We start from the raw sequence: 26,226 nt of genomic DNA, 5'->3' as shown, positions 1-26,226 counted from the left end.
AAACCATGGACAGGGCAAGTACTAAGCCTTTTGTGCACGTTCCTTGTTAAGGCGCTGTTCGTCCAGCTAGAACTGAAGTTAACACAACATGTAAAATGAAAGGTGTAAATTCATACCAGGTAAACCCAAGTATGATCTGGAGAGTGCTAATGAAGCATTAGAAGTCTCGATGACACGGGGAAAGAAGCAAAGGAGCACACCTTCCTCATGTTAGCCGCCTGTGCGCGCTGAGAGTGTGTTAGAGCGGCTGCTGCGATGATGACACCGATAGTAAGTCCCTGAGCCCAGAGACGCACTTGAACAATCTGATATAATGATATATCAGGTCTCAGCACGCAAACAAGCAGTGACTGAAGTAACAAAAGTTCATACCTTGTTTGGCGTAGAGATCAAGCTGTCATCTCAGTGGTCAGCCCCGCTCAAACCACACTGCAAAAGGAAAACGCACGGGTCACGCATGACTTTGCTTCCGACGAGACCCATAGTAAGGGCCCAGCTGCCAACGATAACGCTGAGCTGGTGTTTCGCTGTCCACTCCGCTAATTTATCCTTAGGGCTCAACGAAGCCCACCTCCTCCGCTCTTCCTCTCGTTCCTTCTCCAGCTCCGTCTTTTCAATACCCGACCTAAACCAATCCAAGTTAGATGGTGTCTCAAAGTAAAACGCCCGATATACCAGTGCTGGCGATCAAAGTCCAGCCCACGGTGCTCCGCCCTAATGGAAATTAAGGGCGCTAAGATGATGACGGCGCCCAGCGTCTTCATCGCAGTGGGCAAAGCACGAAAAGCCGGCCATCTGCGATTTAGCAGGTACCATGTCGGTGCTACGATTGCTGAGCCTGCGAGTGCGCCCTCTATGGCACCGCGCGCGACAGCCGCGTTTTGCCCCTTAAGCTCGTTTTCAGGTATCTGTCAAACGCGGTCAGCATGATTTCGCGCATTGTACGACCTGTACTTGCATTCAACATGTTCATGATAGGACAATGATGGGAGTTGTCGACTTAGTTGGAATGCTGGGTGATTTCAAGGTGACCCGCTTCAACTCGTCGGGCGTAAATTGATGTCATCGTTTTCTGCTTCTGGTGTTTGTTATTATTCAAATATTGAAAGCTATCTACTTGCGTACAAAGTATTTCTAACTGCACCTAAACTAATAACAGCACTTCGTGGCATAGACAACACTTACAAAGATATGGAAAGGAATACTACTGCACCGCACATGTATGCCAATGGAGAACCAACACCTCGCGAAGAACGAGAGCCATGCTCAGAAATGATCCACACTGAATGTCCATTTTCCTTCCCGAATGTCAAAGCTCTCGAAATGGGTCTCCTTGATCGTCTTCAACCGCTTCAGGTGCTTGATTGCACCAGGATCTTTCTCATCCTTGATGGGCTCGCGAGTCGCTTTATCCGTCGCCCAGCATCTGACAAGAACAATGCGCGCGCGAACGTTGAGCCCTGAGCCCGGTGCAGGCTTGTCTGCATCATCAGTGTCGGGGTAAACGCTGCACTCTTTATCGTCAAACTTGACGATCTCGCCCAGGAGAGCGCCAAGTCTTGGAAGATTAGTGAGGTCGACTGGTGCCAAGAATTGGATCTCGCCATAGCCGACGCGCCCAACAACAAGGTCCTTGAATGCCACTAGGTCCTCGTAACCAAGGTTGATGAGAGTGGGTAAGGCGGGCTTCACCCAGTAGCTACCATGCTGCAATGCTGCTGGCTCTTTTGCAGGTGAGGGTGGTTGGGAGCCCAACACGTTGATGGTGCTCTGTGCAGAAAAGCGACCGGGAACTTTGCGAACAATAGGTGTTGGAGTCTCCACTTGAGGAGCAGCAGATGCTGCACTGACGGCGGCTTCTTTCTCTCTTGCAACTTCCTTCTCGCGTGCGGCCTGGCTAAGGGCAGGGCTGAACGTTACTCTACTGGGACTAGCGCGCGAACCAGATTGACTAAAGAGGTCTGCAGGCTCAACTTTCTTATCCAGTATCAATTTCTTCACGCTTTGACGCCCTCCACTTCCTAGAGATGGAGTGGAGCTTCGCCCCAACAATCCATCAGGACCCTTCCCATCGAGGCGACTAAGTGCCAACGCATTAGATTTCCCATTCGTCAGTGAAGTGGCGAAGGGACTCGTGCTGGACCCAAGCGCAGCCCCCGACGTTGATGTCGCAAAACCGCGCAGCTTCGAATTAGCGGGGGTATAGCCGAGTTGCAGGTATGGAATTGGTGAACGTGTAGGGACATCGACGAAAAAGCCAGGCTTTTTTTTGGGTTGTTGGTCAAGGTCTACGGCACGCGGGCCAGGAGGAAGCATCGAGAAGATTGGCAGGTTCTGAGAAAGAGGTTCGGCAATGGAGGCAAACAGAGTTCCCTGTGCTCCAGGAACAGTAGCAGAGGCGTTTAGACTAGACAACGATTGTCCATTGCCAAAAAATGAGCCACCTGTTGATGTCGAAGTGCCAAGCCCCGGTGCGGCGGGTTTGGGACCAAATAAGGATGAGCCAAACGCGTTCGTCCCAGCTGTTGGTTGCTGGTTCGTTGCTTGACCTGGAGGCTGCCCGAAAATATTTGCTTGGGGTTGCGAGCTGATTGTTCCCGTCGTGCCCGTCTGACCGAATGTATTTCCGAACAAACCCCCGCCAGTGGCTGGTTTGGGCCCAAAAAGCCCACCCGGTTGAGCGGGCTGTTGGGCCTGCTGCTGATTTTGTTGGACGTTCCCAAATAAACCTCCACCCGCTGTCGGACCTTGAAATAGGCCACCTTGAGGTTGGGCTGTGGTGGGACCAAATACTATTCGTGAAAAAGATCACTAGATGAACTAGTGGGGAAAAAAAGAAACCTACACCCAGTCTGTTGAGGTTGCTGCTGCTGAGGCTGGCCGAATATGCCACCACCGGTATTGCCGAATATGCCACCCGCTTGCGGCTGCTGAGGTTGCTGCTGAGGCTGTTGTTGTTGTTGCTGCTGCTGTTGATTGCCGAACGTGCCAAAGCCGGTAGGCGTTGTGCCACTTTGAGCAGGCTGACCAAAAATCGACGGTTTGGCAGTCGTGTTCGAACCTTACAGCGAAAAGTTAGTACTGTTCTTAGAACGTGGCCGTTGTAATGTACCAAAACCACCGAATGTGCTCCCAGTTGCAGGTTGCTGCTGCTGTTGGGATTGGCCAAAAATGCCTGTAGTACCTGCAGCAGGCTGGCTGGCTGGTTGTCCAAAGGTTCCTGTAGAACCGAACGCGCCACCTGCTGTTAGAGAATGTTAAAAGATATGAGATCAGCAGCGGCAAGAGTCCTACTTGTTGACCCGAAGGTATTACTGCCGAAGCCAGTGGCGGGCTTGTTCTGCTGCCCAAATGTACCACCGCCACCCGAACCAAAGATGCTGGTCCCAGTTGTGGCTGGCTGCTGCTGTGGCTGCCCGAAAGAACCGAAGACGGAAGGTTGTTGCTGTTGTTGTTGCTGCTGCTGCTGCTGCTGTTGAGGCTGACCAAAGGCCGACCCAAATATTCCCGTCCCAGAACCTGTCGCCGGTTGCGCGGGCTGGGGTTGTGCGAAAGCTCCAAAGCCAGTACTAGGATTGCCTGTTGTTCCCGTGCTTCCGAACGCGCCTGTACCCGCGCTGGCGCCACTGCCGAACATGGATGTACTGGCAGGCTGGGTAGGCGCGCCTCCGAATAAATTCGTTGGTTGGGTAGTTGTTGTGCCACCAAAGGATGGCTGGCCGAATGCCCCTGCAGTCTTCCGTCCCTGTTGATAATCTTGATAACGAAGCTCCTAGTTAAGATTGCAAGACTGTTAAGCGAGGAAATGATATATGACGGTGATAATCACTCACCTCGAGCGACGTCCCTCTATAGGCGGGCATAGCCGTTATAGTTTGATATTGCAGAGTAATTGTTGATGTTGGGTCTTTTTCACCGAATGAGCTGTAGGGAGGATTCGATGTGCCTGTTGTAACAGGAGCAGTGGTGTCATTGCCAGTGGCTGAAGACAAGCGTGAGCTCCTTCTGTGATTTCATAAAAAATTAAAGAGCACTTACTTGGAGAGGTAACACCAAAGCCAGTGGTGGGTCTATTCTGTCCAAAAGAACCAAACGCACCTCCAGTGTTGGGATTGGATCCGAAAACCGTGGTCCCCGTCCCAGCTGTTGAGCCAAAAGTATTACCGCCACTTCCGAAAGCTGAGGTACCTCCCCCTCCAAATAAGCCCGTGGCAGGCTTTGGAGCTCCGAATGCTGAGGTACCCGCAGCTGGTTGTGGAGGATTCTGGCCAAATGCGCCTGCACCGAACGTAATTCAGTCACGAGGAATACAATATAAACGCGATAGGACACACCAAATGCTGAAGTCCCCGTGCTTGGGTTCGCCAAATTGCCAAACATTGGATTGGCCTGTGGCTGCTGGGGCTGACCAAAAGCACCTGTTGATCCAAAGGCTTTTCGGCGATTAATAGGTGTGTAAAACGCTGTACAGGCAAATGACTTGCTTACCTGCTCCGGTTCCGAAGCCGCTAGGCTGACCAAAACCAGAACTCTGCGGTTGGCTCTGGTTCTGTTGAGGATTTGCCCAGGAAGATTGCAGTGTGTTACTTCCGAACATATCTGAAGAAAAAGCCTGCAGTCGTTTGTCGCTGGTGCTGTCGACATCAGGAGTAGGATGCGGAGTTCATAATATCAAAGGTCCGACATGCACATATTTAGCAGCTATATCTCACGGCAATAATTAACCTTATTCAGCCAAAAAATTGGCAAGAGGTGCAGCTGAGAAAAGCCAGGGGAGGTAGTTCAGACATTATGCCCGACGGCTCGCAGAAGTCAAGGCGGCAGCCTACTTTTAACACCATCCAGCGCGAAGAGTCATTCAAAAATCCATCCAAAACAGGCTCAACATATCCGATCCTTAACGAATTTGTCACGCCTCATATCGAATCCTTCAACGCCCTCTTCGATGATTCTGGACTGCCAAAGGGAGACGGAGATGGTCGAGGACTACTGTCTTTAGGTCTGAAGGACATAGGCGAACGCGTCGTGTTCGATGGCAGCGGCGAGCTTGGGACAGAGAGTGGTCAGCGTGGTTGGGGCAATCGACTGAGCAGTGAGTGGTGCATTTGGCTCCCAATTGCATAGTGTTCATCGCATGGAATAGTATGGATAGAAGAGGTATCTATAGCTCCTCCTAGAGTTACAGACAGAGATACATGGAGCACTGAGCGCAAGATATTTCCTACAGAGGTAAGTTGCTTCCGTCGAACGTAACCTGAACCCAAGCTCTACAGGGTGGAAGATAGATGCCCTAAAGCTGACGCACATGATAGGCTCGTGAGCGCTTGACCTCTTATCGGGGGCGTATGCAAGTAAAGGTCTGCTGGAGCATTAATGGGAACATTCATCCCGATCAATTTGTAATGCGGGACTGTGGTCTAGTTCCGATCATGGTTCGGGTAAGCACCCATTATATGCGTGTTTGGACGATGAACTGACTGATATTACTAGTCTGTTCGATGCAATATTCGTAGTCTACCTTCTGCAGAACTTGTGAGGCGACACGAAGAGCCAGAAGAATTTGGTGGCTACTTCATCATCAATGGGAACGAACGGTTAATTCGCTATCTGATCCTTCCCCGTCGAAACCATGTCACTTCGCTGCTTCGCCCATCTTTCGCTAACCGTGGCCCTTCGTACACGCAGTATGCAGTACAAATTCGCTGCGTTCGCCCTGATCAATCCAGCGTTACCAATACTCTCCACTATCTCTCAAACGGAAGTGCAATGCTACGATTCAGCTGGAGGAAACAAGAATATGTGATACCTATCATGCTTATCCTCAAGGCTCTTATCGGCGCTTCCGACAGGGAGATTTTTGATAACATCATGATGCAAGATTACGAAAACACATTTCTAACAGATCGGGTTGAGCTGCTTCTGCGTAGTTTCAAAATGTATAGCTTGTACACTGGTTATCAGTGTCTTGAGTACTTGGGCGACAAATTCCGAGTTGTTCTTGGCATGCCCGAAGACTGGACGAACCAAGCTCTTGGGGCTTGGTTAATTCAAAAGATGGTTCTGGTGCATCTCGAGTCGGCTCGCGACAAATTCCGGATGCTGGTGTTCGTACCTACTTTCTTTGTTTCTTGATATACGCTGACCGCTACCTGCAGATTCATGCTGCGAAAGTTGTACAGTGTGGTATCTTCCTCGTGCTGCGCAGATAACCCAGATTCGCCACAGCACCAGGAAGTACTGCTTCCTGGTTATTTATACGGCATGATCATCAAGGAACGCCTTGAGGAAGCGCTGAACCAAGTGAGAAACCAGATTGCGACAGATGTCAGGAAAGAAGAACCACCAGTCGATTTTCTTGACAGTACGCACAAATGCCTCGCTTCGACCTTGCTATGAACTGATGATCATCGTAGAACGATATATTATGAAGGTCATCAATAAGGTGAACTGGGATATCGGTTCCAAGATGTCAAACTTCTTGGCTACTGGTAATTTGGTCTCACCGTCGGGTCTTGATTTGCAACAAGCATCTGGGTTTACCATTGTTGCCGAAAAACTCAATTGGATGAGGTATATAAGTCATTTTAGATGTATTCATCGTGGTGCCTTCTTCGCCGAGCTCAAGACAACAACCGTTCGAAAGTTATTACCAGAAGCTTGGGGTAAAGTGGTGCGCTTCAGCCATTCTGGTCCCATCCTAACAATTATCCAGGTTTCCTGTGTCCAGTGCACACGCCTGATGGTGCCCCGTGTGGTCTGCTCAATCATCTTTCGAGGACGTGCCGCATTGTCACCGCGCCTCTTTCCGTTGCTGAGATCCCCGCACTCCTGGCAGCTCACGGCATGACACAGGCCTTCTCATCTTCAATAGATGGCCGAAAAAACCTTTGCGTTCAACTTGACGGTCGCGTCATCGGCTGGGCGAGACAGTCAGTTTCCCAGCAGCTTGCCACCAATCTACGGATATGGAAAACCGAGGGTCGACACAAGGTTCCCCTTGATCTGGAAATCGGTTTTGTTCCTGAATCAAAAGGTGGACAGTACCCCGGTTTGTTCTTGTTTTCTACCCGAGCGAGGATGATGCGTCCTGTGAAGTTCATCGCCAACGGCAAGGACGACCAAGTTGGATCATTTGAACAGGTATACATGAACATCGCAATCAAACCTGACGAGGTCGAGCCAGATGTTTCAACACACGTGGAACATGCACCCACAAATTTCTTGTCCATCTTGGCAAATTTGACGCCGTTCTCGGATTTCAATCAGGTAACGCACAAGAACGAGCTCTACAGGCTGCTACTAATTTGCTGTGCAGAGTCCCAGAAATATCTATCAGTGTCAGGTAAGTCCCAGTACACAACAACCATCACCCCAGCTTGACTTCGTGTCTCAAGATGGGTAAACAAACTATGGGTACCCCATCTACCGCCCTACAACATAGAACAGACAACAAGCTCTACCGGTTACAGACTGGCCAAACTCCCATTGTTCGACCACATCTACACAATACTTACGCCATGGACTCGTTCCCAAACGGCACCAATGCCGTCGTTGCCGTCATTTCTTACACCGGTTACGACATGGAGGACGCCATGATTCTGAACAAATCCGCACATGAACGGGGCTTCGGCTACGGAACAGTCTACAAATCTCAGATAATCGATCTGAAGGAAATGCGAGGGGCTGCCAAATCATCAACATCCCCTACACTGCATTTTGGTCTTGGTCACGATGTTCGAACGGCCGAAGGCGATGGACAGCATACCTGCTGTCATTTTTTGGATAAGGATGGCCTGCCGTTCATCGGCACCAAATTGGATTCTGGGGATCCTATAGCCGCTTACATCGATGATACTACTGGGCGCACGAGGTTCGTCAAGTACAAAGGCGATGAGCAAGGAATCGTGGATGAAGTGCGCATGTTAGGTATGGTCTTCGCCCCGGTTCATCCTGGTAGCTGCTAACGGAATTCAAGGCGGTGATGCTGGAGATACAGAGTTACAAAAATTACATGTCACTTTCCGCATAACTCGTTCTCCCGTTATCGGAGATAAATTTTCGTCTCGTCATGGTCAGAAGGGTGTATGCTCACAAAAATGGCCCACTGTTGACATGCCCTTCTCGGAGAGCGGAATGCAACCTGATGTTATCATCAATCCGCATGCATTCCCAAGTCGCATGACCATCGGCATGTTAGTGGAGAGCATGGCTGGCAAAGCTGGCGCTATGCACGGACTGGCACAAGATGCGACTCCTTTCCAGTAAATCACCACTGCTCCTGTTGCTGATGCCAGCTGACAGCATCCAGGTTCTCTGAAGAAGACAGAGCAATTGACTACTTTGGCGAACAGCTATTAGCAGCTGGCTATAATTACTACGGCAACGAGCCCATGTACTCGGGCATCACTGGGCAAGAGTTCGCCGCGGATATCTACATCGGCGTTGTTTACTACCAACGTCTACGGCACATGGTCCTAGACAAATTCCAGGTCAGAACCACAGGCCCGGTTGACCCTGTGACACGTCAGCCAGTCAAGGTAGGGAAGTCGTTATATATGGTGATGTCTGTTTGTTAATCACCTGAACAGGGTCGCAAACGTGCTGGCGGCATCCGATTTGGGGAGATGGAACGCGACGCTCTGATCGCTCATGGGACGTCGTTCCTTCTCCAGGACCGGTTAATGAATTGCTCAGATTACTCCACTGCATGGGTCTGTCGGACCTGTGGCAGTCTCATATCCCTTGGTTACGATGATATAAGCTTGGGCGAGTCATCTACCGGCACGATGAAAGCAAGTGGTCCAGGTGGAGAGTACTGCAGAGTGTGCCGCGCAGTTGCCGAGGAAGATGACGAACGAGCTCGCCAGGCTCTTACCACAGGACAAAGTCCCAATCGAAGTCCATTGCCAGGCGTGAAGGTGGCTATATCGTCATCGAACGTGCTGCGCAGTTCATTAAAAGGTGGTGATCTCGATGTTGTGGCGGTCCCCTACGTGTTCCGCTATCTTTGCGCTGAGCTGGCTGCCATGGGCATTGCCGTTTCATTGGAAGTACAATGACAACAACTGTCGCCCTCATCAATATTCTTGCTATCGCTTTCGTGGCTCAAAAACCATACATAAACCATCGTTAATAACATTAGGCTACGGATACCAAATGAACAAAAGGCCGACTGGCAGCTTGCTGACACTAATAGCGAGAATGAGGGTCAATAGAAATGAGTAGTTGTTAGATCTATATGGAAGATCGAGTGAAGAGAGCTGGGTATCATTAGGCTGTATCCATAGTAGCTTCGAATCGTAAAACGGGTGAGGCTTGCATGGATCATGGTTCAGATAGTTCAGACTGGACTGGCGGGTCTGAAGACTCTTCATCGCCACCCAGTAATAGTTCAACAATGGCGTGCTCCATCTGAGACTCCTTCGCAGCAGATTCAGGGGTAAGCGGGGCGGGGACTAGAACTTGAAGCTCCGACGAATCAGCCACCAAACCAGCCCGAGCCAAGAAGATATCTATGAGCAGACGACATTCGGTTGCGCTCGTTGCATGCGATAGCGTTCGCCGCATTTCATGAGCATGATCGATGACAGATGCCGGGATGGAAGGTGAAGATGTAGTGGGGGATAATTGCGCTGGACGTTTGGCAAGGTGTGAGAGGACAACTCTGGAAGAGGAACGTTCTGGCGCTTGCACGGTAGGCGCTTTTGACTCTGAGCTCGAACGAGCAGGGGCTTCCACGCGTGCTACGGCCGATGAACTATCGCCAGAACCACGTTTGCTGACGGAATCATGTTCAAATACACGTTTGGAAGTGGTTGGGACTGTAAAACTGGTGGGCACGGGAGGTGCAGGGGAACTAACATCCGCCACAGGCATGCCGGGAGCCAACGTAGGAACAAGAGAATCTGGTGAGGTTGTTTTAGGATCGAATGGGGGCACCGGCTTGCGTGAAAGAGACTGTTTCCGAACCCGATGATCTGAGAGTGCATTATCAACAGAGGTGCGAGACTCTGATGATGTAGCGGAGGGCAAGTCGGTGGGATATCGAGGCGGAACGGGTCTGTTCGCGAGGGAGCTGAGATTTGTCAGGGACTTGTTGGGTAGAAGAGGGGTAGGAGCGTCTGCCCTCCGGGGAGAGCTTTTGCCAGATTCATTGTCGGAACGAACCTTCTCGTTGCCGTTGAGGGTGATCTTAGAGATCATGCGCTGCAGGCGACCAGTCTTTTTGGGGGTCAAAAAAGACCCCGAATTGATATTGGTTGGGGAAGTCGCGGGAGGTTCTGGTGGGCCCTCGGCGAGAAAGTCAATCAGCTCTCTAGCGCTTGCCGATATACCTCTCTGCGGATTATAGCATGGCGCACTCTTCAGCTTCTCTGCCTCATCCTCATCATCCGAACCACCCATGATATCATCAAGATCAAGTGACTCTCGGTTTCTCGCGACGGTACGAGTACGAGGAGGTCGTGACTGGTTGACGTCCAATCCATGAGGGACGGGCTTTGTTTGCCTCTGCTGTACCTTGCTTGGTGTCGGCTTCGGTGGCTTCAGGGACGAACCAAGGCTCGAATGCGGCGGCCTTGGCAGTGGGAATGTGGTAGGCTTTAGCACCATGGGATCAGCGGAAGAGGCAGAGCGAGCGCGAGTGGAAGAGGGTGGACTATATCCTGAAGCAGTAGCGGCACTGAGCTGTCGAGGGCGTGACGTTGGAGGGGGTTTCGCTATGGGCTGTATTTCGTCGTCCTCGTGAATAGAATCAACGTGCTGCAAGGATGGTCTCGTCGTCCGCTTTGGTTGGTCGGGCGCAGTGGGCGCTAGTAATACTTCGGACGAGATAGAGTCCTTGTGGGATGATTGGAGGGAGGTTTTCCTACCGTTGAAGCGTGCCTTCTCTTTGTTAAGAGCCTACCAAACAATTATCACCAATCCGTAAAATTTCGTGATAATAAGAAACCTTAAATACCTCCATCGTCCGCAGCCTATCCGGGGTGAGCGAAACCTTCATGGTTGACCCTGATCGCATCATGTCATCGAATTCTTGTGATCGATCCTCCTAGAACGCATTATGAGTCAACGCATCCATAATGGAGAAGCAGTGGAAGTCGCACGGAAAATGTCGGCGAAATGGGAGACCTGTCCCCACTATGGAAGGATTGTTTCGCATTCGCGCTCACTAACGAATCTGTCTTCCTATGACCAACTACAGAGTCAGTTCCATTTGGATGGTCATTTGATCCTCTATTGCTGTTGCCACTAAATATTTTAATCGCGCGTGCCTTGTCGATAGATGATCTCGCAGAGTGATGATTGGAGCCCGCAACCATGGCGGGTCCGATATTAGACGATTCTGATGACATGCGATGGCGTGAGCTCTCCTTTCGGGATACATCACCCTCGCGAGAGGACGCCGAAGACGTCGCACCCGACAACTTTTCTCGGGTGAAAGATTTACTCCGTCTCGGTTTCGGCAATTTTGACAATGTCTCAATTTGTCCGTAGACTAGAAGCGACAAAACACGTCATCAATGTGCCAAAGAATATTCGGACAAAAATGAACTAACCCTTCATGTTCTTGAAAAAACCATATATCGTACTGTCTTCGCAAAGTGCGATGAATAAATCTTGAGAGTTAGCTGTTGCTCGGCTACTATCTCGTGATGCGACACGTCCCACGTTTGACAGAATGTGCCTGTCATGTGTATGAGCTCAGACCAGGAACATCACTTTCGAAAGAACTTGAAAGACTCACTCGCATATGGACCTAACGAGAGGATATCAGGCCAAGAACTCCGAATAACAGCAGAGGATACTCACTCGATGACGGCAGTTAGATAGAGTGAGGCTGGTGAAAGGACTTCCTGCTTGGGAGGAGGGACACCATCTGCAAGCATACGTTCCTTGAGGTGACTTTCGGCGTCTGAATTCTCGTCTGTGTCGCTTAAAGTCGAATATGCTTCGCATTTAAGTCTTAAAAGCTGTACACAGTAGTGCTGAGGTTTGAGTGAATGTAACACAATGTCATAAAACGCACCTCAGATGCCCACTGCAGATTGAAAACGCCATCCTCGCTCGACGAGCCCGAACCCACAGCGGTAACTGTACGCTGATAGTACGCTCTAAGTTCCATCTCAGCCTCAAGTATAGCTTCCTTGCCCAGGGTGGTTGGTAGAACTTTGTGCATTGCGGTCCTCAGTCGGGAAGGGTTGAACGACCGAGCTGCATTAAGTATGCTATAGAGTAACTCGTCTAGTAGGGCATTGATGGAGTTGAGAGCGTCGGGAGTTAATTTAGTAGGACGAATGTCGGACAGGATAACATCGGCAGAACGAGACGAAATAAAAGTTGGAACTGCTGTGGGTTGGTTAACGGCCATATATTTGGAGAAGAGCGTCGTGTCGAGCTCACCGTGAGTAGTACTAGCAATGGGCTCGATCATAATGTACAGGCGGGAGAGTGTAGGAGAATCACGCGGCCAAAGTAGTGACGCCTAGAACTCGGTTTCAGATTGCGATCACGCTTCTCATCACCAAGGAAATTTCACCAAAATAAGCTTATGGTCAACTTTCACAAAATTATTTTCAACCCCTTGTCCTAATTACACACGACAGTACTGTCAGTCTGTCCACAATGTCATCCGACCAGTGTAACAGTGTTAATAATATGTAGAGGCCCTCAAGGCAGGCCTCAAGGACCGTGCGTGTGCACTAACAACGACATCAATCCCATAACATCATCCTCACAGCCTCTTCTTCCCCCACGGCGCCCTCCGTAGTCCACTCACTACCAATCATCCCGTCCATCGTGGTTGAGGCCTCGCCCACCGGTAAATTGCCAGATCCTTCCATGGGAACAGAACTAGATGCACCTCCCTCTGGCACCTTGATCACCATGTCCTCTGTCGGATCAGAGCCCTCCCCTTCGGGATTCGATTTTTCTCGATCACTATTTGAATCCGTATCCCAGAGCGTGAGCCCGTCAAGCAGTGCCAGTGACACACTCCCAGAATCAAGATCCTCGTATCGGATCGTTCGCGTTGGTGATGTCGATAGTGATGCCAGGAAGTCATATTCGTCCGGTCTTGCCCTCAAGTTATCCAGGTTCTCCGGACGAGCGTCGGGGCGCGGGTACCGGAGTCGCATAGGTGCGTTCTGCTTTCTCAGGTTTTGTTCGACAGGGCTAAATATGTGTTGAAGAACCTTGATCACCATATCAGTTATAGCGCAGGTATACCTAACGTCTCTGATAAGACTCACCCAGGGACCAATCACGGCATGGCGTTGAGGTGGGATATGAGCTTGGCGAATGTATCTCGGTTCCACACGATAAGATGGTAGACGGTTGGGAGGAGGATCTAGCATTGGAGGTATTTTTGGCGCGAGAGGCTTTGGGGGCTGTTTCATCTCCAACTTCTTGATTGATTCCTGTTGCTGGTGCCGTACTTCATGTCCCATCGCCTCAACTGGTTTATCGAAAACATCTGAACAATCTGAGGCAGGTCAATCGGACATAGTAAGCGAGACTGTCAGGTCACACGTACTTGCAAGAGGACATGGCAGAGGGAAGTACGCATGTTTCTGTAGGTGTTTCTCCAAAACTGTTGCCGACTTGAATCTCCGAGGACATGACTGCCAGCGGCATGCAAAGGACCCCTTGAGATGCTTGGTGAGTTACCTGATCTTGTCAGCCACAATCCCCTTACCTCAGAGCTAGTCTCTTGCACGTGTAACTTGAGATGCAAATAGAGGTTCTCGCCGCTGTTCATCAGAGCATCACATCCATTCCACTGGCAGGGTCTCTCAACCATTCGGACTCCGCAGTCCGCGATGAGGGCTTGCTCGAAATCATTGTATTTGGCTGCAACGAACATAAGCCAGAAAAAATCACCCGAACTGGAACAAACTCGTACACTCTTCCTCCTCTGAGCCAGAGACTATGCCTTGATCCTCCAGCTTTCGTTTCTTGATAGCCCTCCTAAGCTCAGGAGGTGGTGGTGGTACTAACACATAGACCCTTTGACCCTTCTTCCTCTTCACACTTCGTAGTGATGTCTGTGCATGATCCTCATCCAACGAATCTACGCGGCTCTTAGAAGGCGAACCACCACGCTGGACGGATTCTACTATTAAAACCTCATCGTCCGTCTCCGGTGGAAGTGGGACACCAGAATGGTCAGAGGGTGCAGGTGATGCTGACAGCGACGGCAGGAAAAGTGGAAGAGCCCCACTCCTATCGTCCTCACTCTGTTCGCGCGATTGCTCTCTAAAACTGGGGGCAGGAGATGAGATACCCGCAGGTTCAAGCACAGGCGGTAGAGGCTCATCAAGATCTGGGAATGATATGGGACTGTCGATAGGCCCATCTTCTCGACTAGGCTCGGAACGGTGCACATCAGTGGCTATCGACATTCCATCAACTCCACGCGCCAACTCCTCCTGATCCATAGACGTGGATGCTGGACATGGTGTAGTAGCAGGTAGTGGGAATTCGGGGGAGGCAGTGTCCTCTTCGGGAGTAGTAGTACTTGGTTCATCGTCAACGATTATGTCATCAGCAATGACTTCCTTGATAGGACTTTGCTGCTGTTCTTGTTCCATCAAAACATTCGAAGGAGGTTGTAAGAGGCTAATCTCCAGTGGGGCTTCGTGGAGGGGTTCAACTGATAAGTCGCGAGATGATGGCGTCTCCTGCTGATGCTGTACGGTTGCTGGTAAATTTCCCGGTGATACGCCAGCCTCCTTGTCAACCTCTTCCTCTTCTTCCGCCGTCGCGGGTGGCGGGTTTATTCCTAGTGACCGTAGTATATCTTTTGCGAGCCGCGACCTATCGGCCTGTTGCGGTGTGCGCGCCACTGGGGCAGCCCCACTCTGTTCCCGTCGCGGCGGAGTGGCAGGCGGAATCAATACGGTAGCTGGAGCTTGCGTGGACACTGGTATTCCCTGGGGCACGAGAGCTGGCGGCTGCTGCCCATCATATGTTTTGGACACAGAGTCATGGTACTGTGTACCCGCGCTCGATCCTGATGGCACTGGGTGCTCATTCGGAATATCCATCCGCACGTATTTCCTCAAATATGGATCATACGCGTATGAAGCAACCTTGCCATCGGCACTTGGTATACTCATTGGAGGGGGTACACTGAATGGGCGATACGCACTGCCCGTTACTTGTCCATATATACTAGTCCCGGTCAGAGATGTAGCTGGCTGCGTTGAGGGCGCTGAAGGCGCCGTCTGCGTAGTCGATACGGATGCTTGTGCTGGAGGTGCGAGGGTTGTCTTGGTGACTGATGCAGCGACGGTAGTCGCAGCAGTGCGATTTGAAGTCAACGTCCTCGGGGGTTGTGCACTCGTGGACTTAGCCAGCGTGCTTTTGGTAACAGACGGTCTGGGGGGTACGGGAATCGACTTTGATGACTCAGACGTAGTGTGCGTAGTTGCAGTTGTAACAACGTTGCTGGCAGTAGTGGTTCGACTTTGCTGTGCGACGGTCGGCACACCATTGGAGGAGGCATCTGTCATCACAGCACTAGTCACAGGCACATGTTTGATAGCTGCTGAAGCCTTTGCACGAGTCAATGCGTGACCAAACTCCTTTAACAACTCTGGAGCTAGAGTCCCGAGGAGCGCCTTCCGCCACTCCTCCGGCACGGAATGCAGTTTTCGCACGAGGAAGTCGACAATCACGTTCATGTCTGCTCGCTGAGGATAATAAAATCGTCAAACTCGGTAGGTCAGCGGCGTACAAAGGGACGCACCTGAAATCGTTCATGAAAGTATCGCACGAAAGCTTCCTTTGTACTGAGATCTGCTGGCGTTTGTTGAGCGGACGGAGGATTCGCAGGCGGGGGCAAAGGTTGAACTGTGGCTACAGATGTTGCCGAGATTGGTGTAGGAACGTGAACGTTGGTACTCGCAGATGCAGAAGCATTGGCTCGAGGAAAGGGTAACCGCGTAAGATTTCTCATGTCATTAAGCATCTTGACTACTCCCTCGTCTTTTAAGTTTGCTGGATTGACGCTGCGCGCAGCTTCAGACCACCATTCCACGGCCACAGGATGAGAGCTCAGAAAGTCTTGAATGGTTTGCGCGTTGCCCTGTTAGAAAATATTTAAAGGAAGGCAAAGAATTCACCAACGTCACAACCTACATTGCAAGCCAACTGGAACTGCCGAATAAACTCTTGTTTCGTGGTGGCGGATTGAGCAAGGTGGCCTGAGGATTGACGTTTGGTGGCCTGTGGCTCAGCGGATGACAAAGATGGATGTTGAGTTGATGATACGATAGTCGCGACGGACGGTGCAGCTGAGGATGCTACTTGATGTTGAACTTGGGTGGCATACTGGGGTATCCCTGTTCCAGCAAATGAGCTTGCTTAAGGTTTGACGCCTGCTGGAAAAGTTTGCGCACCTGCATCACCCAGCTCTGCCGCATACTTTTGGCTCTGCTTTGCCCAGTAATCCTCACCTTGGGGTAGAACACAGACGCAGTAAGTACAACCATGTCAAATTAACGGACAAAATTCTACGTACTATATCTAAATCGTTGTTGATGAGGCTGCTCACCCTGATACGTGGTCTGATAGGGTGTAGACGAGGCTTGTTGCGGATGTTGATAGCTGTGAACAGCAAATGTGGGACCCAGAGGATATGGTGCACGCGAGCTTTGGGACCTTGCCGCTGCCTGTGATTGCGTTTGCACAAAGGATGGCCTCTGCAGTGGTGGCTGCGCTGAAATTTGAGGAATATGCGCCTGAAATCCTGTCTGCTGTGACGGATTGGTGGTTGGGTAGTTCCGTTGGTGGTTATATGGCATTTGTGTGGGCGGCCTAGATGACTGTACGGAGTGAGACTACAGAAGATACAGCAAATACAAGCAGTACATTTGGAGGCGAGTCGCGTATTTCTCCTTCAATTCTAGCTGTCAAGGGCGCTTCTTCCGCAGACTGATGATAGATTGCATTAGGATAATGGCCAGAGCCACTTGCTGATGAAAGCCCTGTTACGATGCTAGTGGAGTGATCACATATGTTAATCACTACAGAGTATTGTGAAATCTCTTTACTCACGGCACTTCCGCTGCCTTGGACGCTTTCATTGCTACCAGTCTCTGCCTTTTGGCGCATTAGCCACAACGCTATTCAACAGCAAAGCACTCACTCAGCCTCCCGCCCTTGTCTTACAGCCTCCTCTAATTCATTTTGTAGTTCCATTTCGATGAGCTTCCGCTTAGCCTCCTCGATCTTGGCCTTGCGTGACGCGTACGACAAGTCTTGAGGGTTGACAAACGGGGCCATCGCGCGATAATCTGAGCTTGAGTTGGGTTGACCACTGTGATTCATTGCCGCGATATCCAACTATCGAGCAAGTCGAACGAAAAACTGCAGAGGAGCCCCGAACTGCAAAAGTAAACCAAAAGACGATGAAAGAGTTAAAGTAGGAGACACGCTCGTGATTGTCTTGTGACTGTTGCATGTCACGCGTAGACGCTACCCAACGCAGTTCGGATGCTTCCGAGGCCAAGTAATTGATGTCCCTCCTCCGAGTGGTTGCTCGTCATGCAGCACGTCCTTGTACGCGTGCATTTGCTTCCGAATCATCCTCATCGTTTCCGCCAGCAACTGGTGTGTATCAAGTGTTCGACCGGGCCGCTAAGAGGAAGCAGAGAGATCGGGCAGTAAGCAGAGATGCAGGTGTAGGGAGCAGGACTGTAGACTACGTCCGGGATGAAGTTGCAGACCGAATGATGGAGAGACTACTGGTCAGTTGACTTGTTTTATTCCTTCTACCTTAACTGAATGATTTTTGTGTAGGATATCAAACGCAAATTCGATACCATTGTGGACCTTGGCTCAGGGCCTGGTCACTTTTCCAAGCTCCTCGATCCCGAAAAAACGCGCAAAGTACTCATGATAGATTCTAGCGGTCCGCTCCTTACTTCTGGCTCTTAAATTCCTAGCTAACTATCATACAGAGACCACGCTCAACCGAGATCCGGACGAAGAATTCGAAGGCGCGTTATGTTATTTCACCGGGGTAACGCCCTGACAATAATACGAGTGATCCACAGTTGAGGTAGAGCGTGCACATGCAGATGAAGAGAATCTCCTTGATGTTCTTCCTCGCAACTCTCAAGAGGCCATTGTGTCTTGCCTCAGCCTCCACTGGGTGAACGACCTACCAGGCGTGCTTGTACAAATAAAGGAAGCCCTGAAACCTGATGGGCTCTTTTTAGGCGCTATGTTTGGCGGGGACACCTTGTTTGAGCTCCGGTAAGAGATGAGGGTGGTTTTCTATTTTGTTGAAAGACATTCTTTCCACAGGACTGCCCTTCAGCTTGCGGAAGTAGATCGCGAGGGCGGCATCTCGCCACATATTTCGCCCATGACAGGTAACTCATTCATGCACTTTCGCATCGTTACTGTTTTATCAGCTCTAATCTGCTTTTTGTATAGACACTAAAGATATCTCGAACCTTCTCTCTCGTGCGGGATTCACTCTACTCACTGTAGATATCGATGAAGTACGCGTTGGGTACCCGAGCATGTGGGAGCTTCTCGAAGATCTGCGCGACATGGGTGAGAACAATGCTGTTGTTGGACGGTGAGCTACTTCGATGCTATCTTTGTTTCCTATTGTAACTTTGTAGGCGACACTTTTTGCACAGGGATACGTTGGCTGCTGCCTCAGCTATTTATAAAGGTCTGTTACAGCACAGTGGATAATCTATAGAATTTAATTCTTCTAACTAGAACTACACGGAAATGAAGACGGCTCCGTTCCAGCGACATTCCAGATTATCTACATGGTATATTCAAATACTTCTTTGATAAGCTTTTACTTCATGTTCTATTTCAGATTGGCTGGAAGCCTTCGCCCAATCAACTTAAGCCCCTCGAACGTGGATCAGCCCAGACCAATCTCAAAGATGTGCTCTAGTTTCTCGCGCTATCGTTTTTAGGCTAGAATCTTATTCTAGCTTCGAACTATTGCTATATACTCGACATCAGATCTCGACTATCGACTATCGAATTTGACTTTCACTTGCTAAGAATTACTGAAATCCTACAATCCCGACTGTAACGTGGTATGCAACCTATGAAAAACAAGAAAGCAAATGATAGCATCATCTCGGTCTAATAACCGTATCTCATCCACTATGATTGTCAGGGATTACTCTTTTTAAAAACTCCTTCAGATCAGCACACTCCTTGGAACATGCTGCGTGTAGCACACCATCATACCCCAAGAAACTCACACCAGCGCTCCCGAAGGCCGCGCGTTCCGCCTCTCCTTTGTCGCCCCACCTTAGCGCTAAACCGACTTGGTCCTTCAAAATCTCCGCCGACTTTCGCCCGAAGCTATATCTCACAAGTGGGTCGTCTGTTCCATGACCCCAAAAAACTGGCATCGTTAGCGCGTGCGGGGAGATGAGCGACTTGAAACGGTCCCGTAATGGCAGCCACCCACTCATTACTACGACTCCTGCAAGTTTCCAGCCCTCACCTCCCTCGCGCACTGCGCGCCCGCCGAGGCCAGAAAGGAGTACTATTGCACCACCTTGCGAAAAGCCGCTTAGGACAATACGCTCTTCTGGGATGCCAGCGTCGACCTCGGCCTTGACAAGCGCGTCCAGCTTGCATACCGAATCCAACATGCCCGGTGCGTCCTCAGTCTCGGTGAAGGAAAAAGATGGTATATCGAACCAGGCACGGAGCCATTCTTTATTATATACTGTTACGGGTCGCTGAGGTGCGTGGGGGAGAATCCACTTTACGTGCGGGAGGGCAGGCGCGAGCTCGTTTGTGAGGGGATTCCATCCTCTGCCATCATCACCGATGCCCTAGTTCATGTGGTCAGCGTGAACGACGAAACAGGCGAAGTAAGGTACTGGGCGCTCAACGCTGTTGCAAATGGTTGAAGGTTATGCGGGGTGAGAAAGTGGACCTACATGTACACAGATCACCGTTGCGGTATGTGCTTCGGTTGGCTGCACCACTAGGAAAGGCAACGTGACTATCGACATCGTTGGGAGTGTGTATTGAGGGGGTGAGAGATGTCAAGTAGACCAGAAATGGCACGTCTAAAGAATTTTAGCACCGGAGCGAGGAATAGTAACCCTCCCAATAGCAGCTGCTTGCGGCATATTTGATCGTTATATTTGACCGTCGTCTTGTACGCTAGTGCCATACCACGATCGATCTCTTATCTAAATTAATCCCGTACTAGTGCCGGCGGTCCCCGGCCGCGGTGGCAATTCAACCTTAACCATTTGTAAATGACACCGACATTACGCATCCCTACTTGTAGGCTGGGATCGAAGCTCACAGTAATCATCATGGAACAGCCAGTGATTGCCCAAGCCGAAGAAAATTCTATCACTTCACAACCTCTCTCAAAGAAAGCCCAAAAGAGAGCCGCAAAAGCAGCTCGCTTACAAGATCAAAAGGCTGAACGTCGTGCGCGCGAGAAGGAGGCGAAAAAACGCAAGCGACGAGAGCGTGCACAAGTAGGTGATACGGAGCCACGGAAGCGTCGTAAGATGGGTGGATTTGATCAAACCTCATTTGCTGCGCAAGTGGTAATAGACCTGGGTTTCGATGACATGATGACGGACAAGGTGCGTACGAACACCGTCGTCATTATTGTACTGGCACGAGCATACCTGCAGGAAGTGACCTCTTTAACTTCCCAACTAACATATACATACAGCGCGAATCGACGATCATCTACTCCGTTTACCTCACTATTATTTACATCCCTCAATGGGCGAACAAAGGCGCGGCTAGATGCCATAAACGATGCTGGATACAAGCGATGGACGAATACAAAGTGGTGGGAGGAAGGTTACGATCGAATATGGACATCCAATTCCGATTCTTGCAGCGGAGATGAAGGCCTGGAAGCACAACGCGCAAGTGTGGTTTACCTGACCGCTGATTCCGAGGAAGAGCTCATGGAACTTAAGGAGGGAGAAATATACGTTATCGGAGGTATTTGCGATCACAACCGATACAAGGTATGTACTTCGAAAAATTCATATCCGGTTCGGTATTATCGTACCCAAGAACTACCAAGAGCCTGGGCGGGTGGATCCCTTGGAAAAACCAGAAAATGGAGTCGTTATCATTTTTAGTGACCCTATGTTCGCCTTCTCCGATCCGCTCCTCAAATCCTCCGTAATTCCTCCACCCTGATCTGACAAATATATATTAGAATCTCTGCCTTGAAAAAGCCAAAACGTCATCCATCCGACACGCACGCCTTCCTATAGGCCGATATATAGCATCGTTAACAACGAGGAAGGTGCTCACGGTCAACCAGGTGACATATGTTTGTTCCGTCGTTTGTCTTTCTGATGGCGAAGGCTGTCCGGTTTACCTATAGGTATTCGAAATATTACTGAAGTGGGTTGAAACACGGGACTGGGAGCAGGCATTTTGGAGCGTTATTCCAAAGAGGAAGTTCCAAAGGAAAATGATCAATCCAGGTGCATCCCCTGAGGGAGAGCTTGTTGAAGATGAAAGTCGGGAGGACCAGGAGGATGCCGACGGAGCTGAGGTGGTGGCTTCGAGCGATGATGGGGAAGAAAATGACCAGGACGACGGGGTTTCCAGCTCTAGATCCCAACCAGTGCTACCCATGGCATGTCGATAATGTCTCTACCTGCACTCTTATCAGGTGCTGCAAGTGACATGATTCGGAGCCAACATATTGGGATCCATTTTTTATCACGAGTCGCTTGCTTCTAGCCTTGGTTAAAAATTTTCCCGCACCCATCGCGCTACCACCGTGCGATTAAAATTGCCATGCATATTATGCACGATAAATTCGCGCTTGCGTTCATTTTTTTTGCCAAGCATAATACATACTGCCGCTGCTTCAGGTAAGTTCAGACCCTGTGCGTTGGGCATGGTTATGAATAGGGGTGACGTCTGTCTTCCTTCAGGCCGTAGACCGTTAGGGGAGAGCTATATAGTCACATAGGACATGGCTTGAACCTGCAATCGTTATTCGAAGCGAGCTCCTTGATAAGTTGAAGGTATTATTGTTGGCATATGTTCAGAAAGCTTCGCTTAGAAGCCTCAGGGCCAAATTGCAGCCGCTATATCACCCAATACTGATTAATGCTATTTAATAGCCATGCCTAGTTCACGTGGATTGCAATGTTTCCTATCGTTGGCTGCGCGAACTTTCTGTACCTATCCACATAGATATCCACATCAGATGCCGTCAGTCATCATCCAGCCGACCGCAGCGCACACTGCAACCGTCATCTTTGCTCATGTACGTCCGCAATGCCAATTCTTGATCGTGCTGGAGATAATGTGCTGACTCAGTCTCACCTTGCAGGGTCTCGGCGACGAGGGAGAAAGTTGGCGCGCAGCGATAAGCGGCGATTACGACTACAGGAAACCCGGTGAACTGACAATCCCCGCCCAACTTCCTCATGTCAAATGGATCTTTCCAGATGCGCCTGAGCAAGCGGTCACAGCAAACTTCGGCACTCGGATGCCCTCATGGTTTGATATATCTAATCTCCCGCTTCAACCTGGGCAGTACTTGAACAAAGTATTCGAGGATGACGAGAGCGTGAAGAACGGTGTTCAGATCATAGACGACCTGGTTCAAGCAGAAGTTAAGGCTGGAATACCAGAAAGTCGTATCGTCGTGGGTGGATTCAGTCAAGGAGGAGCCCTGGCTTTGGTGGCGGGTTTGGGTGGTAAAGACTGGAGAACGAAGAGTTTCGGGGATGATAGCAAGCTGGCTGGTGTAGTCGTGCTGAGCGGTTGGATGCCACTCAGAGAGAAGTTCAAGTCGGTCAGTAGTAATACACCGTCATAAATTCTTCTCCCATATAACATGATGATACTGATCAATCCTACAGCGCATTTCCCCGCACGCCAAATCTATCCCGGTATTATGGGGACATGGGACAGCAGATGCAGTGATATATTATAAAGTGGGGGAGGTTTCAGTTGAATTGCTTCAAGATCAACTTGGTATCGTGAAGCACGATGCCCATGACCAACTTGGCGCTCCTGGAATCAACTTTCGGTCATATGAACGCATGGGCCATGCGTCATGCAAGAAAGAGATGGAAGACCTGGTGACATTCTTGGGAACTGTCATACCACAGGTACGGTTGAATGAACCTCCTCGATCAAATACACACTGACAGTGATGGTTATTTGTAGCAAACCCAGAACCTGTGAAGCAAAATGTTGCAAGAGACCATAGCTCTGGTTCCATTCATATGTTCGGTGCCTGCATTCGTTATCCGGTCCATTAGACAATTTGGAGACAAATTATGCATTGTATTTGCTCTCCCTTTGACATTTCTGAATTATTGCTTGACGTGAATATTGTGCCCGATATTCGCGAGAAATTCGTGTGCGAACGACCCCTATATATTCCGCCACATCTCGATGTTGTATCGACACGTGGCAGGCATAGATCACAGCATCCTTACCCACCACATCCTGCCAGTGAGAATGTGGGCGCAAAGTGGGGTTCAAGTTTCCTACGTGGCCCTCTTTCATGCAGTACTCTTTGCTCCCGGGCTAAACCTGCTCTGTCTTGTGAGACGATGTCTCTACCACTAACTTTTGTGACCATAACCCCGAAGACAAAGCACGCCGCCACGGTCATATTCGCTCATGTACGTGCTGTGGCGATCGCGAGAGGGACATACATATTCATCTTTGACGTGCTCATAGGGACTAGGAGATAATGGCCTGGAGTTCTCAAACAACAAGGAGATGCGCATGATTGCATCCCAGCTTCCACACATCAAGTGGGTGTTCCCTAATGCGCCTGAGCGCTCCATCACTGCGTGGAAAGAAGATCCGAGGAGGCAAAGTTCAGCCAGGGGCTGGCTTGACGTCTTGCGCGAGCCTTTGGTGTATTCGTCGGAATACGATGACATTAAGGAGTATGATGAGGGAATTATGCAAAGCGTCAAACATTTAGATGCCTTTATCCAGTCTGAGATCAATTCAGGAATTCCACAAGGACGTATCGTGCTAGGGGGATTTGGCCAAGGGGGCGCGATATCCCTCATCACAGGTTTGGGTGGTAATCAGTGGAGGGGTGCATCCGATACGAAAGATGGTTGGAAGTTGGGAGGTGTCATATGTCTGGGTGGTTGGCTCCCCATGCGAGAAAAATACAAAAAGGTGAGAGGAAACTTTCAAATGTAGCGAGATTTCTTAATTGTGTTTGCAGCGGTTGTCCATGCATGCATCTACGATACCCGTGTTCTGGGGTCATGGAGTGCAGAATGAATCCGTGACCTGGGGTTTGAGCTGGGAGTCAGCCAAGTTCATAGGAGATGAACTCGATGTCAGATATGGACAATATACGAAGGTAGGAGACCCGGGCGTGAGCTTTATGTCGTACGGCATAGCGCATTGGATGGCTGAATCTGAGATGGAGGACCTGAGGTTTTTCTTGAAAAAGGTCCTTCCTTTGGAAGGATAGGGGGCGTGTCAATCTTTCTGCGTACTGAGACTTTTCTTTCGCACCCTGTTAGATTGAAAATAAAAATTTGTTCGACCTGGTATTAACTCGACAGCAACACTCTCGTAGTCCATTTCATATCATGGCTCCTCAACCGGATTCCATGTTACCGCACCTTTCCCACCTTGATCGAGTGCATCAAGTGCATCCATGTCATCGTTATCCAGCTCGAAATTAAAGACTTGAGCGTTAGATCTGATGCGCTCTGAACGGGAAGATTTCGGAAGGGGGATATATCTAAAGGATTTATAAGTTCTGAGTTAAGGTTTGCCATGAAGGTGCTTACCCCTTTTGCAGCGACCACCGAATGAGGATTTGTGCCTCGTCCTTATCGTGCTGCGGACGGATTGTCTCAACGTAAGCTTGCATATAAAAAAGATTTTTGAGAATTAGTAAACCTTCTTTGCAAGCTGTCTAAATACATCATGATCCATTCGGCCCGTGACAAGCGGAGAATATGCTTGCACTGTGATGCCTTTTGCCCGACAATACTCAACGATAGGTCTTTGTTGGCAGAACGGGTGGAGTTCAATTTGATTGACATCAGGCAACTCCAGTCCAGCATCAATAATTTCGTCGATGTGCTTTCCGGAGCTATCAAGAAATTCAATAGGTTAAGCCGATATCAAGAAACGATGAACCCACTAATTTGAAACACCGATCTTCTTTACGAGGCCATCCTTCTTCGCTTCAACGAGGGCTCTGTAGGTCGCGATCCGCTTCTCCTTCCCAGTTACCGGAGAATGGATCAAGTACAAGTCGTAATAGCCTTGTAATGCTCTCGGCATTACGTTTATATATAAGTCAATGAAGACCTACCCAGGCCCAGCTGGTCTACTGACTCCTGGATACATTCGCGGGCCCTCGCAAAACCGAAGTCAACATGGTAGATTTTGGAGGCTGTAAGTGTCTCGAATTAACGACTGAACCATCCTGCATCAACAAAACTCATACTGATGAATATTTGCTCGCGGGGGATTCCACTTCGTCGGACGCCTACCCCTACTTGAGCTTCATTCCTGTAATACCTCGCCGAGTCGATCATCCTTCGATATCAGTATCATCAGTTGATTCGGTTATTGGGGAGTCGACTACTCGATTAAGTTTGCCGACAGACAGAGGAATTACCTATACCCCTCCTCCAAGGCAACTTGGCAAGCTACTGCGCATTCATCGTTCAAATAAACCCCGAGCCCGATAACGGGCATGGTACCGCCTGTCGATGGATGTGTCAGGCACTACACCGATGTCAATGACTAGATAATAAAATTACCTGAGAGGAGTTGGGTGACACTTTGGAAGCTTAACACCATGATGGAGAGGGGATGAAAAGGTTCGGCCGCAGTGATATCAAAGGCCTGGGCCCAAAACCTCTCACAAAGAAGTACCTCGAGTGATAACGAAGCGCGTGGTAAAATTTGCGACGTGGCAAAGTGACACAATCCTGCCATGGTTGTGACGTTCAAAGTTTGTGGTTAGCCCTGCTGGCGCATTGAACATTCATGCTTGCCGGTTCCAAAGGGGTAGAGGGCACATTCGAAAGTTTCTCGCAACATTGGAATACCTTGATACCTTGTTTGCCAAGGAATCAGGATATTTCAGAGTAGATCCCGATATATATTTGGTGGTAGTGCCACGTTCAAACATAAATACTTGCCTAGTATGATTTTTGGTGCTGCGACCATACATTGAGAAAGTGGACGTCGACGTTC

The 26,226-nt window shown here is 49.8% G+C and overlaps 11 protein-coding genes across 11 annotated transcripts; 5 read left to right on the top strand and 6 right to left on the bottom strand.

Moving 5' to 3' along the window:
- Positions 1-21: 21 nt before the first annotated feature.
- On the bottom strand, positions 22-908 carry DFJ58DRAFT_651319 (uncharacterized protein; the record flags this gene model as incomplete). Its single annotated transcript, XM_041381614.1, has 6 exons — positions 22-66; positions 117-146; positions 201-305; positions 373-394; positions 449-625; positions 676-908. Coding segments are annotated over 6 exons (612 nt in total), but the record flags the coding sequence as incomplete, so codon positions are not given.
- A 70-nt stretch (positions 909-978) lies between these two features.
- Positions 979-4,677, bottom strand: DFJ58DRAFT_903644 (nucleoporin autopeptidase-domain-containing protein). Its single transcript, XM_041394873.1, has 8 exons — positions 4,489-4,677; positions 4,335-4,433; positions 4,039-4,278; positions 3,834-3,982; positions 3,295-3,772; positions 3,113-3,244; positions 2,846-3,061; positions 979-2,792 (listed from the first exon to the last, which is right to left on the bottom strand). The coding sequence occupies exons 1-8, from the start codon at positions 4,595-4,597 to the stop codon at positions 1,267-1,269; spliced, it is 2,949 nt and encodes a 982-aa protein (XP_041250028.1). The 5' UTR covers positions 4,598-4,677; the 3' UTR covers positions 979-1,266.
- Positions 4,678-4,791: 114 nt separating this feature from the next.
- On the top strand, positions 4,792-9,275 carry DFJ58DRAFT_881809 (uncharacterized protein; the record flags this gene model as incomplete). The annotated part of the gene is made up of 12 exons (XM_041394560.1): positions 4,792-5,092; positions 5,144-5,229; positions 5,313-5,438; positions 5,491-6,104; positions 6,156-6,361; positions 6,414-6,662; positions 6,713-7,266; positions 7,316-7,342; positions 7,395-7,926; positions 7,976-8,261; positions 8,309-8,537; positions 8,589-9,275. The coding sequence occupies 12 exons, from the start codon at positions 4,792-4,794 to the stop codon at positions 9,057-9,059; spliced, it is 3,681 nt and encodes a 1,226-aa protein (XP_041250027.1). The 3' UTR covers positions 9,060-9,275.
- Positions 9,192-12,488, bottom strand: DFJ58DRAFT_368471 (uncharacterized protein). Its single transcript, XM_041380072.1, has 8 exons — positions 12,403-12,488; positions 12,029-12,348; positions 11,812-11,972; positions 11,747-11,758; positions 11,559-11,686; positions 11,106-11,497; positions 10,961-11,050; positions 9,192-10,902 (listed from the first exon to the last, which is right to left on the bottom strand). Exons 1-8 carry the CDS (start codon positions 12,431-12,433, stop codon positions 9,325-9,327), a joined length of 2,712 nt encoding a protein of 903 aa, XP_041250026.1. The 5' UTR covers positions 12,434-12,488; the 3' UTR covers positions 9,192-9,324.
- A 225-nt stretch (positions 12,489-12,713) lies between these two features.
- On the bottom strand, positions 12,714-14,402 carry DFJ58DRAFT_651562 (uncharacterized protein; the record flags this gene model as incomplete). Its single annotated transcript, XM_041381624.1, has 5 exons — positions 12,714-13,193; positions 13,251-13,483; positions 13,535-13,646; positions 13,697-13,851; positions 13,904-14,402. 5 exons carry the CDS (start codon positions 14,400-14,402, stop codon positions 12,714-12,716), a joined length of 1,479 nt encoding a protein of 492 aa, XP_041250025.1.
- Positions 14,403-17,505: 3,103 nt separating this feature from the next.
- DFJ58DRAFT_759778 (S-adenosyl-L-methionine-dependent methyltransferase) lies at positions 17,506-19,148 on the top strand. The gene is made up of 9 exons (XM_041388371.1): positions 17,506-17,753; positions 17,806-17,917; positions 17,967-18,005; positions 18,063-18,264; positions 18,316-18,383; positions 18,448-18,595; positions 18,642-18,694; positions 18,745-18,800; positions 18,851-19,148. The coding sequence occupies exons 1-9, from the start codon at positions 17,523-17,525 to the stop codon at positions 18,929-18,931; spliced, it is 990 nt and encodes a 329-aa protein (XP_041250024.1). The 5' UTR covers positions 17,506-17,522; the 3' UTR covers positions 18,932-19,148.
- On the bottom strand, positions 19,143-20,124 carry DFJ58DRAFT_695962 (Phospholipase/Carboxylesterase-domain-containing protein; the record flags this gene model as incomplete). Its single annotated transcript, XM_041383465.1, has 2 exons — positions 19,944-20,124; positions 19,143-19,835 (listed from the first exon to the last, which is right to left on the bottom strand). Exons 1-2 carry the CDS (start codon positions 20,016-20,018, stop codon positions 19,143-19,145), a joined length of 768 nt encoding a protein of 255 aa, XP_041250023.1. The 5' UTR covers positions 20,019-20,124.
- A 206-nt stretch (positions 20,125-20,330) lies between these two features.
- Positions 20,331-21,649, top strand: DFJ58DRAFT_721967 (uncharacterized protein; the record flags this gene model as incomplete). The annotated part of the gene is made up of 4 exons (XM_041384848.1): positions 20,331-21,011; positions 21,061-21,171; positions 21,209-21,316; positions 21,380-21,649. 4 exons carry the CDS (start codon positions 20,331-20,333, stop codon positions 21,647-21,649), a joined length of 1,170 nt encoding a protein of 389 aa, XP_041250022.1.
- Positions 21,650-22,219: 570 nt separating this feature from the next.
- On the top strand, positions 22,220-23,245 carry DFJ58DRAFT_881799 (Phospholipase/carboxylesterase/thioesterase; the record flags this gene model as incomplete). The annotated part of the gene is made up of 5 exons (XM_041394559.1): positions 22,220-22,279; positions 22,346-22,371; positions 22,405-22,813; positions 22,881-23,132; positions 23,191-23,245. 5 exons carry the CDS (start codon positions 22,220-22,222, stop codon positions 23,206-23,208), a joined length of 765 nt encoding a protein of 254 aa, XP_041250021.1. The 3' UTR covers positions 23,209-23,245.
- Positions 23,246-23,386: 141 nt separating this feature from the next.
- Positions 23,387-24,522, top strand: DFJ58DRAFT_759766 (Phospholipase/carboxylesterase/thioesterase). Its single transcript, XM_041388370.1, has 3 exons — positions 23,387-23,654; positions 23,713-24,171; positions 24,221-24,522. Exons 1-3 carry the CDS (start codon positions 23,583-23,585, stop codon positions 24,473-24,475), a joined length of 786 nt encoding a protein of 261 aa, XP_041250020.1. The 5' UTR covers positions 23,387-23,582; the 3' UTR covers positions 24,476-24,522.
- DFJ58DRAFT_759760 (NADP-dependent oxidoreductase domain-containing protein) lies at positions 24,523-26,222 on the bottom strand. Its single transcript, XM_041388369.1, has 8 exons — positions 25,788-26,222; positions 25,643-25,730; positions 25,469-25,560; positions 25,334-25,414; positions 25,160-25,283; positions 24,913-25,108; positions 24,801-24,850; positions 24,523-24,751 (listed from the first exon to the last, which is right to left on the bottom strand). Exons 1-8 carry the CDS (start codon positions 25,963-25,965, stop codon positions 24,595-24,597), a joined length of 966 nt encoding a protein of 321 aa, XP_041250019.1. The 5' UTR covers positions 25,966-26,222; the 3' UTR covers positions 24,523-24,594.
- Between the last annotated feature and the right edge of the window lie 4 nt (positions 26,223-26,226).

This window comes from Suillus subalutaceus (assembly GCF_016647625.1).
Source record: "Suillus subalutaceus strain FC151 chromosome Unknown DFJ58scaffold_5, whole genome shotgun sequence".
NCBI lineage: Eukaryota > Fungi > Basidiomycota > Agaricomycetes > Boletales > Suillaceae > Suillus > Suillus subalutaceus.
This window is presented reverse-complemented; position numbering and strand designations above follow the sequence as displayed.

Bases quoted from the DNA above. Each gene is read 5' to 3' on its own strand.
- DFJ58DRAFT_903644 (XM_041394873.1), bottom strand. From the start codon at position 4,597: ATGTTCGGAAGTAACACACTGCAATCTTCCTGGGCAAATCCTCAACAG. The intron at 4,434-4,488 runs GTAAGCAAGTCA...ATCGCCGAAAAG, and splicing joins CGGCTTCGGAACCGGAGCAG to CCTTTGGATCAACAGGTGCT. The intron at 3,245-3,294 runs GTAGGACTCTTG...ATTCTCTAACAG, and splicing joins TAATACCTTCGGGTCAACAA to CAGGTGGCGCGTTCGGTTCT.
- DFJ58DRAFT_368471 (XM_041380072.1), bottom strand. From the start codon at position 12,433: ATGATCGAGCCCATTGCTAGTACTACTCACG. The intron at 12,349-12,402 runs GTGAGCTCGACA...ACCAACCCACAG, and splicing joins CATTGCTAGTACTACTCACG to CAGTTCCAACTTTTATTTCG. The intron at 11,051-11,105 runs GTGCGACTTCCA...AATGCGTTCTAG, and splicing joins CCATTTCGCCGACATTTTCC to GAGGATCGATCACAAGAATT.
- DFJ58DRAFT_759778 (XM_041388371.1), top strand. From the start codon at position 17,523: ATGTCCCTCCTCCGAGTGGTTGCTCGTCATGCAGCACGTCCTTGTACG. The intron at 18,596-18,641 runs GTGAGCTACTTC...GTAACTTTGTAG, and splicing joins AACAATGCTGTTGTTGGACG to GCGACACTTTTTGCACAGGG. The intron at 18,801-18,850 runs GTATATTCAAAT...GTTCTATTTCAG, and splicing joins CATTCCAGATTATCTACATG to ATTGGCTGGAAGCCTTCGCC.
- DFJ58DRAFT_759766 (XM_041388370.1), top strand. From the start codon at position 23,583: ATGTCTCTACCACTAACTTTTGTGACCATAACCCCGAAGACAAAGCAC. The intron at 23,655-23,712 runs GTACGTGCTGTG...ACGTGCTCATAG, and splicing joins CCACGGTCATATTCGCTCAT to GGACTAGGAGATAATGGCCT. The intron at 24,172-24,220 runs GTGAGAGGAAAC...TTGTGTTTGCAG, and splicing joins TGCGAGAAAAATACAAAAAG to CGGTTGTCCATGCATGCATC.
- DFJ58DRAFT_759760 (XM_041388369.1), bottom strand. From the start codon at position 25,965: ATGGCAGGATTGTGTCACTTTGCCACGTCGCAAATTTTACCACGCGCT. The intron at 25,731-25,787 runs GTAATTTTATTA...ATCCATCGACAG, and splicing joins TGTCACCCAACTCCTCTCAG to GCGGTACCATGCCCGTTATC. The intron at 25,415-25,468 runs GTATGAGTTTTG...AGACACTTACAG, and splicing joins CCGCGAGCAAATATTCATCA to CCTCCAAAATCTACCATGTT.